Below are 21,596 nucleotides of genomic sequence, written 5' to 3' on the forward strand. Positions count from 1 at the left end.
ACGCATAAATCTGTCCCTGTCCACTACAGATATTAGTATAGTTTCCATCCAGTATCCTCTCCTGAATCACAGTCCTGCAGCAGCTCTGAGCAAGTTTTGTTAAAGAAAAAAATGAGAGGTTCACAATTGGCTGAACATGCAATGAGGTTTTTTGTTTTTTTTCTACATTTTGGAAACCAAAACTATTGTTTTGAGAACATGTGGATACCAGTCTTTTCTTAGAACTAAGATAATGAAATCTGGCAACCAAGTACATATAAGTTCTGTGGCTTGCAGTAAGAGGTGAGCATGGCAGAGGTCTTTGCCATATTTAGAAACCATTGGGTCAATATACCAAGTGAATTAACCAGGCAGGAGAGGCTCCTCACCAGTTCAATCTCAGTGGCCAGCACTTAACCAGACAGTGCCACTGAATATCTGCTCTGACCATTGCAGCACTCCACGGTTAATGCTGGGCCAGTCCAGGGGCAGAATCGGGGTGGATTTAGAGGTTATTTGGCCGCTGCCGATATCTAACCAGACAGGTTGGACCACACAAAAGTAGTTGTAACTATGCCTGGTTGGCTGTCCAGACACAGCTCTGAATTAGAGAATGATATGGGGACAGGGACCCACTGTAACCGCGGGGATGGGGATGGGGACTGAGCTCACAGGGACAGGGTGGGGACAGATCCCAGGGGGATGGGCGGGAATGGGGACAGAATCCCTGTGTCATTTTCTACTTTGAAACCTGTTAATTAACTGGACTGTTTATGTTTGAGTGATGCCTACAACAATATTTTGATTTTTTTGGAAAAACAAGCAAACATGCTGGCCACAACTAGCAAAATTTGCATGGGGGAATCCTGTATATCTTGCTACCAGCACATCTTCCAAGAAGATATCTTCTATTGCAGGAAGGACTGTGGAAGACAGGAGAGCTAGACTGAGTCCTGAGATTGTTGATGACTTATTCACCCACAGATTAAAAAATCATAACAGTGCTTCGTAGGGCATATTTTTCCCCTCAAGGGCATACAGAACCCTGGACATTTTAACAGTGTGAATTGGGATTTCTTGGTGTAGTAGAAATCAGCTATTGTTGGTTTGGAAGGGTAGAGGGTGGTGGATGGGTTATTATAGCTGCTCGTTGTTGTTCTATTTGTAATTTATACACAACAGTTGCACAGCATATCGTTCCTTTTTATACTTTAATTAAAAAGATTTAAATATAAAGTCATAAGTGTTCAAGGCTTCTGCAGATGAGGACAGAGCCCACAGGGATGGGAAGGGGATGGGGACGGAGACAGGGCCAACAGGGGCGGGGTGGGGATGGAGGCAGACCCTGTGAGGATAGGGTGGGGACGGAGACAGAACCCATGGGGACAGGGATAAACTTTGTCCTCGTGTCATTCTCTACTCGGAATATCAACTGTACTGTATAACACCTGGGCATTGCCAGAGACTCAAATATCCAGGCCTGATCCTGTGGTCACTGATGTGCTGACTATTGGTCTGCATTGTATTAACTTTGATAAATACTGCCCACTGAATATCTGATTTCACAGGGATGGTTATAGTCTCTTCCCTTTGTGAGGAAACCCTTCCCAGTTGGACTCTGTCTAGGTTTGAATTCTCCTCAGATATTTCTACTCTTTTCCTGCTGCTGTAATGAGGACTTGTCTTCTCAAATATTGAGTCAATTAATCTACTCTAGGAGCCTGGTGACGAGTTTCTGGCGTTATTAGTGAAGATTTTGAAAGCTTACTAGGAATCTGAAAATGTTTTCCAGTATAATTTTTTTCCCTTCTGGCAATAAGATTGGTATCATAATTCTGTTCAGCCTGATACATTTCTTGCTACTCTTCCAATTAATTCTACTTTCTGGACCACTTTTCCCTGCCCTAATGGTTCAAGTAATCTATGTTTCCTCTTAGGTGTCTGGAAGGTCACCGTCAACCATGGTGAAGCGTTCCTTTCTAGTTCTTTACAGCATTTCAAAGGACCAATCAAGTCTAACACAGAGTTTGATGCAAGATTCCAGATACCAGATCCTTTGGGGGGAAAAAAGTATCACAGTCCTCAAGATGTATCCAGATTTGGGAAAGAAATCTCTCTCATTAATCCTTCTTTTAATCTCTTTAAAGACTATTCTTTAGTAATCATTTGTCTCATAGAGATCCTCAGTGTAAACTGAACTAGCTCATGTAAATGGCTTAGGGGCTCATTTTCAAAGCACTTAGACTTACACAGTTCCACAGGTTACTATTTAACTTTGTATATCTAAGTGTTTTGAAAATGCGCCTCATAATGTGTAAAAGTAAGGGGTGTGTTCACATAGCTTGAGCACAGGAGGGGAGCATAGCAAACAAAAACAGGAAGTCAGTATTTCCACAGAAAGTCAATGAGGTAACGAAAAGTGGAAGACAGCCTACACAAGTTCCAAGACAGTCAATGACACAATTTATTCTTCAAATTCAATATGTAGGGTGTGCTGATAAGATGTACCCGATACGGGCCGTGTTTCAGCAGACAGGCCTTCATCGGGGTCCTGACAAATCAGCAACTGTGAGAGAAGATGCTGTTAGATTCTTGCTGACAGTAAGGAGAGACCACACAAAGGTGGAAATGCACTAAGCCCCACAAAGAAATAGTCCAATGCGAAGTGAAGAAGGAGTAGGGAAGGTGGCTCTTTCCAATCAGTGAGAGAGACGTATAAATGAGAAAAACAATTTATTGGGTAAGCATCAAATAATGACTCTACACAGCTGTGTTTGGCGCCGAGGCGCCTTCTTCAGGAGTCTACAAAATTAAATACAAGTATAAATGAGAGATAAAGATAATACCACATGAAAACAACATAAAAATAATCCAAAAAAAGAGCAAGATATGAAAAATAAGGTTACTGTATAAAATACTGTATAAAAACATTCCAAGGAGCATATATGACCAAAAGAAGGATACATGTATATTATAAAGGTCAAAATGAAACAAAATGTCTTCAAGCACTGGTATGAATAATGTAAAATACAACAGACTGTCAACATACATAATTCAAAAAGAATATATCTACCATATACATACATACGATATGCTTAAAGATTGAAAACACATGCAAGTAAAAAACAGACATAAAATTATATCAAAAAAGTGTGTATGGGGTATAGAGGAATTTAAATATTTACTGTATATATATATACTAGTAAAAGAAGCCCGTTTCAGAGCAAATGAAACGGGCGCTAGCAAGGTTTTCGTCGCCAACACCCCCTCCCTCCCTGGCCAACCCGTTCGTTGTTCTGGCATTGCTCCGCCCCCAACGTCATGACATTTGACGCGAGGGCGGGGCCCAGAGCGATTTCCCACCTCCCTGCCTCCCTCCCTGCCAACCCCTTCGTTGTTCTGCCATTGCTCCGCCCTCGAGGGCGGGGCCCGGAGCGATTTCCCACCCCCGCCTCCCTCCCTGCCAACCCCTTCGTTCTGCCATTGCTCCGCCCTCGAGGGTGGGGCCCGGAGCGATTTTGGTGGCTTCACCACCACGAACCTTTTTGAAGGAAGTCAGAGCTTGGCTTCACTGACGTCAGTGTCCTCAGAACGTTGAGGGTGAGTTTTATTATAGTAGATATTCAAAAAAGGCATATATATGTTATATACTTTTATGCACATATATGAGAAGCCACAGTTATAACAATCCTACAATTGTGTTTCAGTGGACACAACTGCCTTCTTCAGGGGTTAACAGAGTAACTCTGTGTAAGGTAACAGCATATGACCTGGTGCAAATGACGAGTGAAATATCCTGTATACAAAGTCTATACTGTATACTCTGTATGCAGTCTTGAAACAGCACTTCAAACACAGCCATATTGAAGGGCTGTTGACCCCTGAAGCAAGCGGTTGTGTCCACCGAAACACGGAGCTGTGTCGGATCACTCATCTGGTGCTACTGAATAAAGGATTTTTGCATATCATCTCTCAGGCTTAGAGTCAGTTTGTCACTCTCTGCTCTTGTGTTGACACCATGTCTAATAATTCCATTATCATACATTATCTGCTGCAAAATCCATTTTGTGCAGTGGGCTTTTTTTGGCAGGTATCATGCAATAACAATGTGACCATACTAAGTACTAGTAAATAGGGATTTCATGAATAGGGCTCTTATAATATCAAATCCATTTTCTATAACACACAATAAAACATCAGACAAATCCATCAGATTATTATTGGTAAAATGACTTACACCAGCTCTGTTTTGCAATCCTAAGTCTCCATCTTCTTGAGAGAGGATTCCAGCAGCAGGTCCAGCACATGAAGGGGCACACAAAAAGGCGTTTTCCCTTTGGTGTGCCCATTTGGTTTGATGTCTTCAGGTCACCAGCGTCTTATCCTGCAGCCAGGATGATGGCATCAAAGATGGCCCGGGCCCAGAAAATCCAGCAAAGGGAATGGAGGAGTGGCCTAGTGGTTAGAGCACCGGTCTTGCAATCCAGAGGTGGCCGGTTCAAATCCCGCTGCTGCTCCTTGTGATCTTGGGCAAGTCACTTAACCCTCCATTGCCTCAGGTACAAACTTAGATTGTGAGAAATATCCAGTGTACCTGAATGTAACTCTCCTTGAGCTACTACTGAAAAAGGTGTGAGCAAAATCTAAATAAATAAATACAGGAAACCAGAATCTCCACCAAAACCTGCATCTGAAAACCCTCACAAGTGAAAATAGTGCAGTGTGGCACCAGATGAAGGCAACCTTGGAGGATGTTTTGCCAATGAGGTTATCAAGAAAGTCCTTGTCCACCATGGCACAGATATCAAAGGGGGAGGGGATTCCCCATTCCAGAAAGAGTATTTACATCTCTTCTTTCTCCTGCAGCTTGAGTTTCTTGGGCTCGGGCTACGGCAAGCAACACTGGGATTGGCATGTCTTGAGAGGAGCAACTCCATATATTTCATATCCTTTTTCTGAAGAATGAGCAGCACATGCTGCCATTGATACAGTGTTATTTATCCAAGATGATTCTTTGCTCAGGACCCTGACATCCCGACTGTCTTCACTATCACTGCGCTTGCTCCCTCCTGACAGCACAAAGAAACTATGCTGTGCCGTCTTGCTAATGACATTGCCTGGTCCAGTGATGGGGGAGCAGGGTTCAGGGAAAAGAATAGGATCTGTGAATGTGGTACAAGGGTGGGCTCAAACCCTGAGAGAAAAGTACAGTGGTTAGGATCAGATCTGGGGGGGGGGGGGCGTTGATAATTTGACTGACCACTGATATGGATGTTTATAAGAATGAGGTTACGCTACAGTAAGTGGGGTTCAGGGATGTGGCCAGGATTATATGAGAGAGGGGGAAACCGATCTGATTTAAAGGTATGCAAAAGAAGGGGCCGTATAAAGGTAGAGCTGAAGTTTGAAATGACCTTGCCGCCGTTTCATTTCTTCCATATAATATTCTACTGTTTTATCCTTTTTCTGTAGAGACCAGCTGGCAGAAATAATTACTTGATTCCATGTCTTCTGTCTCCTACCTTACAGCGCTGAAAGATACGACCCCCTCACAAGCACCTGGACCTCAATAGCTGCCTTGAGCACACGGAGGAGATACGTCAGGGTGGCAACTTTAGGTGGGTCATCACTACTGTGGGGAGAGGGCTTTGGTTGGTTTCAGGATCTTCTACTGGATGGTGCAGAGCTCTCACATTTCTGGGATGGTGGGGGGGGGGGAGAGGCAGACGGAAAAGGGGGGATAGTTTCCCATATTAATTCCTTTTTTATGTTTTACAGATGGAAGTCTGTATGCAGTTGGTGGTTATGATAGCTCGTCTCATTTAGCAACAGTAGAAAAGTATGATCCACAGGTACTGCTAGAAAATCAAGTGCTGGGGACATATGTGTGTGGTGGAGGGAGAGAAGGGGGTAGAATTAACCTGTTTCTGGAAGATCTCTTTCTTGGGCATGGGGGAGAGAAACAGATTTTGCACATTTGAGCTGCATCAGCTAGAAGCTTGAAATAATCCTATATAATAATTCTCACCTCCAACATTCTGTGCTTGGGACCGTGGCTCCCTGGAGGTGGTCTGCTAGGCAGACACGCACTGACGTCATGACAGCTGATTCCAAGGCAAGGGGAGGAGTAGTGTTTCCCTACTCCTCCCCCTGCCTCGGAAACATCTGTCACCCCCCGCGCTACGGCCCCCTCGACCCCCCCCCCTTCCACGAACCTGACGTCAGACGCACGCAGATGAATTTCCAGAGAAGATGATTGAGGAAGCAACGCGAAGGGCACAACAGCACATCGGCTGTCGGGGGTTTGGGTCCCCCGTCAGCACAGGCAGTCCACAACGGCGGCAGGGGGCGCTTTTCGCCGGCACGGGGGGGGGGGGGGGTCGAGGGGGCCGTAGCGCGGAGGGGGGGGGGGAGAAATTGCCTGCCTAGGGCCTGTTTCCTTGCCTTCAGAAAACGGGCCTTTTTTACTAGTGAAATACTAAATGATGATAACTGCTTTGTGGCTTTGTTGCATGGTTTTATAATATGTTTGCTCTTTGGGACTTTGCTGTTAGTTTGTAACAAAGTGACATTAGCTGAAGGTTATGCTAGCTCTTCTTGCCTGGAGTCCTTTAGCAAAACAAATGATCAACCACAAAGCAGGAACTTACCTGGCTTTGACTCTGTAATTACAGCAGAAAACAAGAGTTAACTAGTAATAGTCAAGCTAACTGCGGGTATCACGCTAGGGCTCATTTTCAAAAGAGAAAACCGTCCAAAAAGTGGCATAAATCTGCATTTGGACATTTTTCTCACAAAAACATCCAAATTGGTATTTTCGAAACCAATTTTTATACATTTTTTCGATGAAGTCTGTCAGAAGTGCATTCAAATCACAAGGGGGCATGTCAGGGGGTCATGTAAAGGGCGGGATCTGGGTGTTCCTAACACTTGGAACGTTTTTCTGCCATAATGGAACAATTTCGTCTAGACCTGTTTTATTAATGAATAAGCCACAAAAAAGTGCCCTAAATGACCAGATGACCAGAGCAGGAATAAAGGAATGACACCCCCTTTCTCCTTCAGTGGTCACTGAGCCCCTCCCACCTCACAAAGATGCAAATGAAATAGTACATACCAACTTCTATGATAGCTTAAGGTGTTATGGCCAGTCCTATTACAGCATCAAGCAGGTTCCTGGAATAGCCTAGTGGTCGGTGCAGTGCACTGTAGTGAAGGTGACCCAGGCCCATAATCCACTCTAACTATTACACTTGTGGTTGAAAATGTCAGTCCCCCCCAAAAAAAACCCAAACCTATCGTACCCACATATAGGTGACACCTTCAACCTTAAGGGCTATTGTAGTGATGGGTACAGTAGTTTTTTTGTGGGTTTTGAAGGGCTTACCATACAATATAAGGGGGTAGTGATGAGATGTGTAACTAGGACCTTTTATGTGTCGTCCACTGAAGTGCCCCTAGGGTGCCCCACTGCTCTGCTGGGATGTCTGTGTGGCCAGTCTACTAGGAAAGCTGGCTCATCCTATATCCCAATGACTTGATTTTGTGCGTTTTTCACTTGGACCTTTTTTTGTTTTGTTTTTTTGGAAAATGGTCAGAAAAGATAAGCCGTACTAAGCACAACAACATCTAGGAAATGATCATTTTCAAAAAAGAGAGACATTTTTTCTGGTTTGAAAATGGTCATTTTCAGTACTTGATTTTTGGATGGTTTCAGCAAAACGTCCAAAATTGGATTTAGACATCATATTGAAAATGTCTCTCTTGAGGTATTCTAGAGCACTGGTTTTTAACCCAGCCTTCAGGGATCACCTGGTCAGTTGGGTTTTCAGGATATCTACGATGAATATGCATGAGATGTGTTTAGTATTCACTTCCTCCATTGCATGCAAATATATCTCATGCATATTCATTGTGGGCATCCTGAAATCCCAACTGGCCAGGTGGTCTCTGTGGACTGGGTTAGAAACCACTCTTCTTGAGAACCTGGACCTGCTGGCTCTAATTAGGATTACAAGTCCAAGAATGTACTGGGGCAGGGAACATAAATTGGGACTATTATGAAATTATTCAGATGACCCGTGGTCCTCTCACAGGCATGAAACAAATCCGGAACCAGCTGAATCCTGGTGATACAGCTCATATCATAGACCTCGGAAAAGCTGGATACGGACATCCCAGGCTTCTGTTCTCTGGACGCAGTTACCTGAGCTTGCCAGAAGAGGTCCCACATCACTACCATATTACATGGCAGAGCTGCTCATTGCCCCAGCACTAAGCCACTATTCCCAGTGCTATAAGCTTCATGTAACATTGAAGTTCTGTATATTGGGAATGATAGCAGTATGACTCCGCCTATGCCAGAGTGCTTAGGGATGGGAGACTAAAAAGAGTACAGCTGGGTAGACATGTCCTTTGAGCCTTGGAATCAGCTGAGAGTCCTGTTACGCAGAACCCTTATAACTGGTCCTTTGCTTTTTAATGTTCTTACTGTAGTTTTTAAAACGTATGCTTGATTTGCTTTTCTTAAGATTAATGCCTGGGCTCCCATTGCCAACATGCTGAGCCGCCGGAGCAGTGCAGGCGTGGCGGTGCTCGAAGGCATGCTGTATGTGGCCGGTGGCAATGATGGTACCAGCTGCCTTAACTCTGTGGAAAGATACAACCCAAAAGCAAACACCTGGGAAAGTGTAGCACCTATGAATATCCGCAGGTATGGGGGGGGAGGGGGGGAGAATATCAGGTCTGGTGGGGGGGGGAGGTGGAGGAGTACCTCTGAATTTTTACAGGTATAAAGGGCTGTCTGTGTGGGGGGAATACAAATGAATATTTCTTATGATTTTAATAGTATTGACAGACAAGACCCATAACAAAACATGGTGCACGATAGGGAGAAAAGTGTAGATGAGAAGAATGGAACTTGGGGATTAAACTGAGATAATGAAATAGGTTGATTAGATTGGAAATATATAAAGGTGAATGTATTAGGGGGGGCACTCAAGGTCATCCTTGGGTATGGGATAAAAGAGCACCTATGAATATCTACAGGTATTGGAGGGGGGGGGGGAAGAGTGAGAGGGGCACCCAGGACCATCCTTAGGTACCTGTGCTGTACCTGCCGTTTGTGGGTATGAAGCCTGCACGCCTGTTGCATGCACTGTACCTCTCCTGTGGGTAACTGGATGATTTTAATTTCCTTTTCCAAATGTTGAGTTCAGCATTTACAGTAAAGACAGTCCTGTGTTATTTTGCCTCTCTGAGCTACTGCCTGGGCCTGTAGAGCCTCTGACTCCTGGTGGTGCTGCTGCTTCTGCAGTTTCGTTTTAGATTTTGGCTGGGAATGTGGGTTAGTTACTCTTATGCATCCTGTTGGAAATCTCCCTTGGAAAAGGATGTGCTGTGGTTGGAGTAATACTGCTCATTTACATATTTCCTGCAGCATAAATCAGTTGCAAAGGCAGTTGACTTCACTGCACTTCCTCAGTCACAGCTAGAGAAGTAAAGAGGTTCTGACAGGGAAGTAGAATCAGGCTGCCAAGGACCAGACAGCTCTTTCCATCCCTTTGTAACTAGTAGCAAAAAGGGATTTATTACAGGGCATTAGACACCCTTTCTTATTTAAGGAGACACTCGCACTGCCATCTAGCCTCATACATCCCAGCAGGAGGCAAATATTCCAAAAATGCATTTTTTTTGTGAAATTTCAAATATATTAATCTCCCACACCAGGTACCTTGGCCTTATTCTCCTCACCTCCTGCAGCAACACTAGTCTCTGGACATTGCTGCAAGAGGGTGGGTGACTGTACACCCCTGCAGTGTCTTTGGTTTTCTCTTTGGGGTGCATTGCCTCTGATTTGCCTTTGTGTGTTCTTTGCTGTCAGTAAATTGTGCTGTTTGCATCCCAGGAGCACCCATGACCTGGTAGCAATGGACGGCTGGTTGTACGCCGTGGGCGGGAATGATGGTAGCTCCAGCCTGAACTCTATTGAGAAGTACAACCCCCGCACCAACAAGTGGGTGGCGGCCTCCTGCATGTTCACTCGGCGGAGCAGTGTGGGTGTTGCTGTGCTGGAGTTGCTCAACTTCCCACCACCATCCTCCCCCACACTCTCGGTGTCCTCCACCAGCCTGTGACTGGGAAGTGGCCACCTCTTGCTCCTCATAGCTCACCACTGCAGGAATGCTGTCCTGGATGTGACACCATGGCTCCATAGAAGGTGTCACATTCTTCAATAAATTTTTGTTTTGTACTGCTAGAGGAGGCTTGACACAAAAAGATGATGACGGTCCTATGGAAGTCTCCTCTCCAAGATCTCTAACACAAGAGCCTCCTTGTGAGACCTGATCACACCAAGGTCTCAGTACTGCTGCAATCTGTTCAGTGGGAGTTTTCTAAAAACATTCTACTGAGTTGGGGTGAGCAGGCAACCACCACTTCTACTCCAGCTGCAGTGGAGAAAAGGAAGCAAGTTCAAAGAGGTTTCAGGTTAGTGGCCTGCCAAAAGATCAACACAGGGACCACTTCTTCTGTAATAAAAGGCTCTGGAAGATAAAAGGTGACTTTCCTTCATAGTGTCAAAGTCCCTCTTCTTGGTGGAGGGAGCCACACAAGTTGTCTCAGTGGCTGGTGCCTAAATTAGAAGAAGCCTTAACTTGTTAGCACCCCCTCCACCTCCCTAAACAGGAAGAAATCATTCTACAAGCCGCAAACTTCCAGCCTAGGATCCACCAAAAACATGCTTCAGAAATGCCTGTGTCAGGGGACAAATTCCATCCCCACCCCACCTCCAGCAGAGCTGCCGAACTCAAGAAACCCCCACCAGTGTGTAGTTCTCAGGAGCTTCAACAGCGGGACTGGGTTTTCAGCCACTAGGAGGCAGAAGACAGCTGTGAATCTCTCTTGTTGGCGTCTCCATCTCTGACAGAAATATTTGCACCTTCAGATCTGTTCAGTTTCTTCCTTCACCATTTTGCATTTTTCTGCTTATAGCTGCCTTTGAGAAGCTGAGTTTCTAAATCCAAACCTTTTGCTTTTTGTTTCCTGTAATGAGCTTATATGGCTCTCCTGGGCCTGCTGTGGAGTCCTGTCCCTGTCGGCTGAGGAATGGCTGGAGCACAAAACAAACAAGCAAGATGGAGAAAACGTAGAACAAAAGTAGAGCTGTGGTAACTAGAAAATGAAAACTGTTGTATGATTCAGGTTGAAATTATTTATGCTTTTATTTATGTATTTATTTATTGTCATTGCGGAGAAGAGGTGCCAATTGAAGTAAGAAATGAGAGACAGTTACGGGGAGTAGGTTTGAGTTGGGCCTTTTCAGGAGTTGACGTCCAGTTTGAAAATTTGAAACTTTAGAGGAGCGTGACCATTGGATTTGTAAACAAGATTACTGTAAATGACCACTAACTACCAGAGGACAAATTGTTCTGGAAATTAGTTCTGTTGTAATACTCCTCTTCCCTTAAAAAAAAAAAATCCATTTTTTTGATGCACTTTTACTAGAGTACTGCAATAATGGAAACTGTCATTAGTATTGTGACTGGAGCTGATTCCCACCATGACATCACTGTCATTCCAAGTATGAAGCTGGTTCCTGCAGTGACATCATTCTTCCATATATGGAGCTGATTCCACAGTGACATCACTGTTGTTCCATGTATAAAGCTGATTCCCACAGTGACATCACTCTTGTTCCTTATAAGGAGCTACATTCCTTCAAGTGACATCACTGCCATTCTCTGTTCCTGTAGTGACATTAGCAATCCAGGTTGCACTACCGCAGCATTATGGGAATTAATTATAAACAGCACGCTATAAACAGGGGACAATGTTCACAACTGATTTTGTTTACAAGATCCCAACTATCTCTGGTCAGTATTTCCAGGGTTCATTGACTGTACAATGCTTACCAAAGAGGTCATGAACAGCTGCCCCTTCCTAACTGGAGTCAGCCTTTGAAAAGGGTGGATAATAAGGCTACTGAGTTGCTGTTTGTAACTAGCTGCACTTATTGTTATTGACTTTTTCCCTCTGCTCCACTTTGTCATTCTCCCAACAGCCAAGTGCAAAAAAAAACAAAGTGCTCCAAAAAACTTTAGAAAGAAACATTGCACTTTTCAAGGTACTCCAGGCGGAACGGGTGCATGACTTGGGGGAAGAGGGAGGGAGGTAGGTGCTCATTTTAAATATAGTCATCAGCTCACTACTGTAGGTAGTACTTAGCATAGGAGGTGGCGAGAGGAATTTTATCATATTTATTCCTGTACTGAGCCCCAGGTCTGATACTGACTCCTGTGGCTGCTCTGCATCTCCCATGTACCTATCTGTGGTACCTGTGAGGGAAACACGGTAGCTGGTTTATATTACCACTCTGTACCGAAATCTCCCACCGTCTGCAGGACTTCAGTCTGTTCCACTACATGTTAGCAGAGCTCCGCTGCTCTGTGTTTTCCAGCACCCACCTGCTCAATTTAGTGTCCAGTAACTGAGCTCAGAAGTGTATACCTCTCAGCCAGCGTCTTCACCCAGTAAAGTAACAGCATTAGACCATCGCAAGAGTTGATGACAGTACAGCTGACAGACCTTCTTCCTTGTTTTTATGAGGGTAAGATTAAAAGGAGCACGCAGAGCAGGTATAGGCTGGAAGTCCGAGAGTGATCAGACTCGCATAAAACGCAGTAGCATGGTGACCTTATTCCACTGAAAGGAGAGGATAGATCTGCCATGTAGCGGGTTGGGAGAGGGGAGTCAACACTTGAATTCCTGTTGTAGAGACTGGAGGGGCATTGATGTAGGCATGACACTACAACTCTGGTTTCCTTAGGTGAAATGTCATTTCATTTTTATTTATATGTAAGTTATGTCAAAACTAATATATTTATGTGAAATGTTTGGGTTATTTTCTGACATTTGCACTGTACTGAAAGAAAGCAAACAAAATAAAACCCAAAAGCAATACATGCCACCATCTGAGAGAATGAAATAAAGAAAGCCCCTTTTTGGGGGCTGAGCTGACCTGCTTGTGTGGTCTCTTGTTTTGTCTGCTTACCTGCTACATTTAGAGTTGGGGAAGAACAAAACTCAGGGCAAATTCATCCCTCCAGGCTAAGTTCATGGGTAAAAATCTCAGTCTAAACCCCATCCTCAGGACACACCTAACCAGTCACATTTTCAGGATATCCATAATGGATTTGCATTTAATAACATATACTACTACTACTACTATTTAGCATTTCTATAGCGCTACAAGGCGTATGCAGCGCTGCACAAACATAGAAGAAAGACAGTCCCTGCTCAAAGAGCTTACAATCTAATAGACAAAAAATAAAGTAATCAAATCAATTAATGTGCACAGGAAGGAGGAGAGGAGGGTAGGTGGAGGTGAGTGGTTACGAGTCAAAAGCAATGTTAAAGAGGTGGGCTTTCAGTCTAGATTTAAAGGTGGCCAAGGATGGGGCAAGACGTAGGGGCTCAGGAAGTTTATTCCAGGCGTAGGGTGCAGCGAGACAGAAGGCGCGAAGTCTGGAGTTGGCAGTAGTAGAGAAGGGAACAGATAAGAAGGATTTATCCATGGAGCGGAGTGCACGGGAAGGGGTGTAGGGAAGGACGAGTGTGGAGAGATACTGGGGAGCAGCAGAATGAGTACATTTATAGGTTAGTAGAAGAAGTTTGAACAGGATGCGAAAATGGATAGGGAGCCAGTGAAACGACTTGAGGAGAGGGGTAATATGAGTAAAGCGACCCTGGCGGAAGACAAGATGGGCAGCAGAGTTTTGATATACATACATTACAGATTCTGCATATCATATTTATTGTAACAAACATAGCTAGTTATTACAAACAATGAATAAAGTGATGTCAACAATATTTCCTTCTTCCAAATACTGACTTCATTCTTCAAATCACAGCTACTTGAAATTGACACCCAAATCAACGTCCATCATGTGTTTCAAGAGTAATGATAAAGAGACTAATTATCGAATATCTAACCCAGGAATTGGTATTAATGGATATGCATGAGATAGATTTGCATAGAGTGGAAGTAGTGCATGCAGATCTCGTGCTGCCATTCTTTCCTTCAGGGACAAAGAGGGCTCTTCCAGCAAACTTGTGAGCTTTAAGCCCCTGACTCCAGTGCCTGCCTTCCAAGCAAGGAGTCCAGCTTTGGCACGGAAGCTATCTTCCAGCCTCCAGGTCTCCCTGACTATTTACAGCTTTCCCCTCCCCCAGCTGGGGCATGGGTACACTGGTGTATGGTGCCATTTTAAGATTGGCTCTGTGCAATCGAGTCCTCTCATTATGTTGCTGTGAAGGTGGAATGTTCACCAAATGACAATTATTTTTAAATCATCTACATATTTCTTTTATGGAGTGCCCCCTTGCTGTTTGAAAGATTAACCAGCTGTCCCCTTTTCCAGTGCTTCTCACAATGAATATGCATGAGAGAAGATTTGCATATATTGGAGTCCGATTGTATGCAAATCTGTCTCATGCATATTCACTATGGTTATCCTGAAAACCTGCAGGTCAAGGTTGAGAAACACTGCCTCATTTACCCATTGCCACTCATGATTTATTTTAATAGACCTGTATTATATCTCCACCTTCAGATTCTCTCCATTCATGTCCCAACATATTGCTGTGCTCTCCACTGGGGGTGGGGGTCATTCTCTTATTTCTCCCACCACAGAAACAGCAGGTGTAGCTGGGCAAGGAGGTGGTGGATAGAGAAATAGATGGCTACAGTTGGGAAGGCTCAAACAGCAGGAGGCGTCATAGACATTACAGAGAGAGGATTTAAAGGCATTCCTTCATAACCAGTTTGCCGGGGAGAGCCTAAAATTAGTTTTTATGGCATAGTTGCAGTGTGAACTGTGGCCATATATTTTTACAGCTGTTTGTATGTAATAATATTAAACCTGATTGAATAATCTCCTTTATTTTATTTATTTATTTATTTATTATTGCATTTATATCCCACATTTTCCCACTGATTGCAGGCTCAAAGTGGCTTACAAAGTCTGTAGTGCAAGCTACAGTACAAGAAAAACAATTGTACAAATTGAGAATAAAATATAAAATAACAAACATCAAAAGGCAAGTGCTAATAAACAGGTAATTATTGTCCTTGGATCTGAATTTATAGTAATAGTTAATTCAAGTTAGGTTAAACATGGGGAAATATGCCTTCTTAAACAATACTGATTTCAATCATTTTTGGAAATTTAGGTAGTTCTGGGTAGCTTTTACTTGTTTGGGTAGAGCATTCCATAAGTGGGTGCCTATATATGTAAAGTTGGTGGCGTAAATTTAGGTATTATCTCTGCTTTGCTTGTGAGGGAAAATTGTTTAACCTACCCTGTAGATGCCAATTCCCATGAAGAGCTGCTGCCTCAACTTGTCCTTTATGAGCCGATGCTCAGACCTCAGCACTCTCTGGAACAGGAGCAATGCTGAAAATAGCTCCCCAATGCTCAACTGTAAATAGATGCAAATTAGATGTGCACTGTTTGATTGAAAGCAAGGGGGAGGAACGTGCCTGGTGCATGCGCACAAGAGTTTTGCAGAAAGCACAGCTCTTGTACGCATGCACCAAGCAAACGCGGAAGCGAAGCACACACTGGCACCGTTCTTCTGCGCCTTTAAATGTAAGCTTTTCAAAATTTGTGCTTTCACTTTTGGATTTGCTCTGACTCGCATACATTTGTCTCTCATTACCAGCATTTAGACTTGCAAGGGCTTCCTTCTGTTTCCAAATTAAATAAAAACTGGCAGTTTTTAAAGCTGGCATTAGGTTTTTCAGGGGTAAGGGTGGCTTGCTTTTGTGTGCTCTTCACTGAGCATTGGGAGGGAATAGGAAATGATCTCATTAACATCTGTTTAACTAGATTTGCATGTGATTTGTGTTAATCTTTGGCATGCACACTTTTTTTTTAATTTATTTTTTGATTTTGCTCACACCTTTTTCAGTAGTAGCTCAAGGTGAGTTACATTCAGGTACTCTGGATATTTCTCTGTCGGAGGAGGGCTCGCAATCTAAGTTTGCACCTGAGGCAATGGAGGGTTAAGTGACTTGCCCAAGTTCACAAGGAGCAGCAGTGAGATTTTAACTGGCCACCTCTGGATTACAAAATCAGTGCTCTAACCACTAGGCCACTCCTCTCCACATTGTCTCCTGTGCTATAGCCCTCTGAGCATTCTGCGCTCACTAACGCCAGTGCTAGTCTGCACTAATCGCCTCTACCGCCGGCATTGGATTTTCAGCATTGGCCCATTGGTGCTTAATGTTAAAGTACTTTTGTTGAGCACACAGATTAAACAATGCCTAATTTGAAAGCATATCTTCACTTTATTGACTTCCTTTCAGGCACATTACTGCACTAATGTCATCAGACTTTAGCTCACAGAAGACAAAAGGATTTTTTTGAATCTCATTAGGATGATGATTAGGGGTCTGTCAGGTTAAACTTATTTGAGGTAGTGACTACTAGGATAGTATTTGTAACCTAGGCCACGATGCTACTACTACTACTACTACTACTATTTAGCATTTCTATAGCGCTACAAGGCATACGCAGCGCTGCACAAACATAGAAGAAAGACAGTCCCTGCTCAAAGAGCTTACAATCTAATAATGCTCAGACCCTAACACCAGCGCTAGAAGCAATTAGTGTCAGACTAGCGCGGCCTTAATGTGCAGAGAATGTTCAGAGGGCACTAGCACAGGAAACAACCCTTGTGCTATAGATTGTATTTAAATACTAGTAAAAAAAGGCCCGTTTCTGTAGGCAAGGAAACCCACCCCCTCCCGCGAACCTGTCGATCCCCCCCCCCCACCCCGGAACACCGAAAACTGCCGCCACCGTCGCCGCCGTTGTTGTGCTACCTTCCCTTCCCTTCCCGTAGGTTGTTCAATCATCTTCTTAGAAAGTTTAACTCCGTGCGTCTGACGTCAGACGCACGGAGTTAAACTTTCTAAGAAGATGATTGAACAACCTACGGGAAGGGAAGGGAAGGTAGCACAACAACGGCGGCGGCAGTTTTCGGCGTTCCGGCAGGGGGGGGGGATCCACAGGTTCGCGGGAGGGGGTGGGTTTCGAGGGGGCCATAGCGGGGGGGGGGGGGGGGGGGTGGCAGCTGATTCCGAGGCAGTAGGAGGAGTAATCAGCTGTGTTGACGTCAGTGACGTCCTGCGTGTCTGCCTCGCAGACCACTTGCAGCCAGGGACCCACGGTCCCAAGCATGGAACGTTGGAGGTGAGAATTATTATATAGGATAGTCAAGCGGATGTTAATCAGGTCATTTGTTTTTCCCTCTCAATGCTCAGAGATCAGCGCACAAACAAATGGTGCCCTTAATGCTGGAAACCTACCGCCAGCTCAGAGGTGGCATTGAGGGGTTTGAAGAAAGGATTTTGAATAATTTCCCATTTAAAATCTACCGGTTTTGATTTGTTTTGGAAGCGGAAAGATGCCCGTGCAAACCTCTAACTGCTGGTAGTGAGAAACAAATGTGTGTGAGTCTGAGCAATCCGGAAAGTGAAAGCACACATTGGTGCTCGTTTTCTGCTCTTAAATATAAGCCTTTCAAGTGAAAAAAAATTGAAAAGCATATTCTTAAAGGCGCAGAAGACCGGCGCCGATGTATGATTCACTTCCAGGTTTGCCTGGGCATGCGCACAAGTGCAGCACTTACTGTGAAACCCTTGTGCACATTCATCAGGCACGTTCCTTTCCCTTACTTTGAGTCTCTCAGCGCACATATAATTTGCATGCCATTAGTGTTGAGCTTTGAGGAGATACGTTTCTGCGTTGGTCCTGCGGTATGGGGTGGGCGCTGTTAGCTTTAGTGCCAGAGTTTTCAGCATTGACTCACTAGGTAGCTCGTTCTTCTCATCTCTACCAGACGTCCACCTTTTCTTGAAGGGCGTGTTCGAGCCAAAATTCACACAGACACAAGTGTAAGAGTTGTATGGTTCAGGCTGCCCATTTTATTTAACATGATGATGATATGCACAAACAAATATTGGGCGTGATACCTGAGCCAGGCTACTAAGCTGCCAAGGTAAAAGGGAGGTGTGAATGAGGAGTGGGCTTTTATGGCTCCTAGCCAGCTTCTCCCTCCAGCTAGCCCTCTTCCTCCCCCCTCCAACTTCATGGCCATGTTACTGTCTGCATCTACCACTACCCATTGTCACTTTCACTCAACCTGTTCCTAATCAAACATGCGTGGGATAAACATAAAGGAATCCTGTGCAGAAGGAAAGGATCCTCAGGAGCTTAGCCTAGAATGGGTGGCAGAGCTGGTGGTTGGGAGGCGGGGCTAGTGCTGGGCAGACTTATACGGTCTGTGCTGGGGCTGGTGGTTGGGAGGCGGGACTAGTGCTGGGCAGACTTATACAGTCTGTGCCAGAGTTGGTGGTGGGAGGCGGGGTTGGTGGTTGGGAGGCGGGGATAGTGCTGGGCAGACTTATACGGTCTGTGCCCTGAAGAGAACAGTACAAATAAAAAAGCACATATGAATTTATCTTCTTGGGCAGGCTGGATGGACCGTGCAGGTCTTTTTCTGCCGTCATCTACTATGTTAATCCATTTTAGGACCTATATTAAGGGCATTCAGCTTATTTATAAGTTGTCTATGGGAACTGTGTCAGTCATTTCCTTTCTCGTCACTCAATAGTAAAGTCATCTTATTTGCTACCTAGATGGCTGTAGGTGCATAATGTGTTCTAATATTAAGGTGCAAAATGATATACCATATGCTATCAAGAGGGAGATTTTAAGCCAGTTCTTACAAGCCGGGGAGGAAGTGATGTCAGCAGCGAGCATGGTCACCTAAACTCCGTGCTCCCGAATACCCACGGTGAAAACAGCGATTTCCCGGTCATACCAGAGAGCGATACGTGGAGAACAACCTTGTTAGGAGCCGAATTAGAGTGGAGCGGACCCGAGGCATAATGCAAAAGCGAACGGTGCCGCCCAACCTGTCCAAATTCGCGTTTAAACAAAGCGCGACGGGAAAAAAAATGGCAGCGCAAACGCTCGAAGATGCAGCGGAACAAGCAGAATTGCAGCCCTCAGGTGATATGTTTGAAACGCAGGCCCAGGGAGACGCAGAGGTGGCTGGATTGCCGGAGCTTTGCGCCTGGATTCAAGAAATCCGCTCAGATTTAAAAGCAATGAGGTTGGAGCTGGCGACTCTGGGGGCCGATCTGAGAGGCGAGATAGCGGAGCTGGGACACCGGGTAGAAGAGGTGGAAGGCCAAATTGATGAACACTCGGAGTCCCTGGGCTCCTTGGAGCGGCAGATAGCGGACGAGCGTTTGGGCCAGCAGATATTGTCTGAAAAGCTGGAAGACTTGGAAAACAGTTCTTAACAAGCCTATCACAATTCATTATGGGACCTGCAGCATGGATTTCAGTGGGTAGAATCAGGGACTATAAATCCCCACACTGCTTTGGGGTATTAGTTTAAAACTTGACTGGTCAAAAAGTCTCCCTCCTGGAACCAGGTAACTTATGGGCAGATGATCAGAGGTAAATGCAGGTGCTAGAGGCCATTTACGCTGGACTAGCACCTGCATTTATCTGCGCTGTATGATTAGCCACCCGAAGCACCAGAACAAAAGAGCGCGCAGTAGATCAACACAAGTAGCATGCTAATCCATGTTAATGTATGCTGGTGCACTGTTCATTGTGGTGCCCCCATGATTAAAGGTAGAGTGTGCTGAACAACAGCGCTGTACCGCTCAAAACCATACGCCATTTTGGAGCTGGCTTTAGGGCAGGAGGGGAAGCAGGACAGCAGCCGGGCAGGTTGCAGCTCTCCACCCGGGCTGTGTCAGCTGGGGGTCCAGTGGACCTTCCACACCCCAATCAGTAAGGCTCCAGTGACTACGACCCCCCCCCCCCAAGCTCACTCCTGAACACCAAAACCAAACACCCCCTTTCCAACAGAAGAGAGGGCTGGAGGTCACTGGACCTCCAGCCCATACCCTGGTGATCTAGCGGCAACTGTGACTGTGATCCCTCACCCTCCCCTCCTAAAGCCCCGGTACTTTAAATGGAGGAGGGACGCAGTCCTAGTCCCTCCTATGAGCGCCACCTCCAAAATGGCGTGCCCAACCCTACCCAGTGCATCCTGGAATGTGCTGGGCTTCCATTCCTAGGCACTGCCATTTTGGAGGCGGCGCTCATAGGAAGAGGGACAAGGATCGCGTCCCTCCTCCATCCAAGGTACCGGGGATTTGGGGAGTGGGGGATCACAGTCACCACTAGACCACTAGGGTATGGCTGAAGATCCGATGGACCTCCAGTCCACTGTGGTGGTGTTTGAGGGAGGGGAGTGTGGAGGCTTGGGGGGGGGGGGGTCACGATCGCCAGGGCCTTATCGATTGGGGTGTGGAGGCGTAGCCCCTTGGAATGTTTGACAGGTCCAGGCTGTCATCAAACAAGTGTAGGAGGACAGCGCTCAGGCACAATCCTCCTGTACTTACCCCTATCATCAGAGCTAATGGCATGCTTAAATTTGCATGCTATTAGCTCTGATCATAGGGGCAGTATAGCCCCATACTGTGCCGTTGCTAATTTTAAAGCACTATTTGGAACAGCATGGGGCTTTTGATCATCTAGGTTTTAGCATTTTTGATGATAATAATACAGCTGCTGCCCTCAACCTCCTCCCCATTTCAGGAATGGTCACAATGGTCGTCTGGCCATTGGGACTCCTGGGGTGGGTAACAATATAAGGTGAGATGAAGGCCAAGGACCCATTGCACATAAAGCAAGATGCACAAAAGTCCTCGTTAGAGCCGTTCCGTACCGAATTCCATAACGAATCGGTAAGGAACGGCTATGCACGAAGGAAAGGGGATGCAAATGAGCTGCTCATTGCAGTTCACTTGCATTCACTAACCCTTCGTTAAAAATATCGGTAATCGGCCCATAAAGCATGCGCAGAGCAGCCAAGCGTTATGCTGGCTGCTCTGTGCATGCCACAGACGTTAAAAAAAAACCCCAAAACAAGCACGTCCTTTATGGACGGTCTTCCCCCCCCCCTGCTCCGCCCGAGGTCACCGCTGCTCCCCCCTGCATTAAAAGTGTGACTTTTTTAGGCATCCCCTGCCCCCCTCCTTCCCTCCCTCTCTTTCTACTTTTAAAAAAACAGCTCCCGCCATCCTCCTATTACTCAAACCACAAAATTCTAGGACAAGTCTGACTGGAGCCCCCACCTTAGCAGGGGACAGCCGCCGCCTGGGTCAGCTAGTGCCCAAACTGCAAGTGAGGAAAGGGGGGGGGGGGGCTGAAGGTAATGGGCTTCTCCCAGGAACTCTGTTGCTCTGGTTGGACAGTGATTTGAATTAGTAGCCTAGTGGTTAGTGCAGTGGACTTTGATCCTGGGTAACTGAGTTTGATTCCCACTGCAGCTCTTTGTGACTCTGGGCAAGTCACTTAACCCTCCATTGCCCCTGGTACAAAATAAGTACTGTATATAATATGTAAATTGCTTTGATTGTAACTACATAAAAGTGGTATATCAAATCCCATCCCCTTAGGTTTTCCTGTTCGCTGACTAGTGGACTCATTGGTAGAAGTGGAGAGACTAATAGTTACATT

At 45.4% G+C, this 21,596-nt stretch overlaps 1 protein-coding gene across 2 annotated transcripts in view; it reads left to right on the forward strand.

The window, feature by feature from the left end:
* Positions 1-12,951, forward strand: part of KLHL17 (kelch like family member 17) — a 40,677-nt gene extending 27,726 nt beyond the window's left edge. For both annotated transcript variants that reach the window (XM_030222516.1, XM_030222517.1), the window contains exons 9-12: positions 5,509-5,597; positions 5,758-5,831; positions 8,511-8,692; positions 9,887-12,951. In XM_030222516.1, coding sequence (XP_030078376.1) covers positions 5,509-5,597; positions 5,758-5,831; positions 8,511-8,692; positions 9,887-10,115 — 574 coding nt within the window. In that variant the 3' untranslated portion in view covers positions 10,116-12,951. The remainder of the gene's footprint in view (positions 1-5,508; positions 5,598-5,757; positions 5,832-8,510; positions 8,693-9,886) is intronic.
* Positions 12,952-21,596: the final 8,645 nt, after the last annotated feature.

This window comes from Microcaecilia unicolor, chromosome 13 (assembly GCF_901765095.1).
Source record: "Microcaecilia unicolor chromosome 13, aMicUni1.1, whole genome shotgun sequence".
Classification (NCBI taxonomy): domain Eukaryota; kingdom Metazoa; phylum Chordata; class Amphibia; order Gymnophiona; family Siphonopidae; genus Microcaecilia; species Microcaecilia unicolor.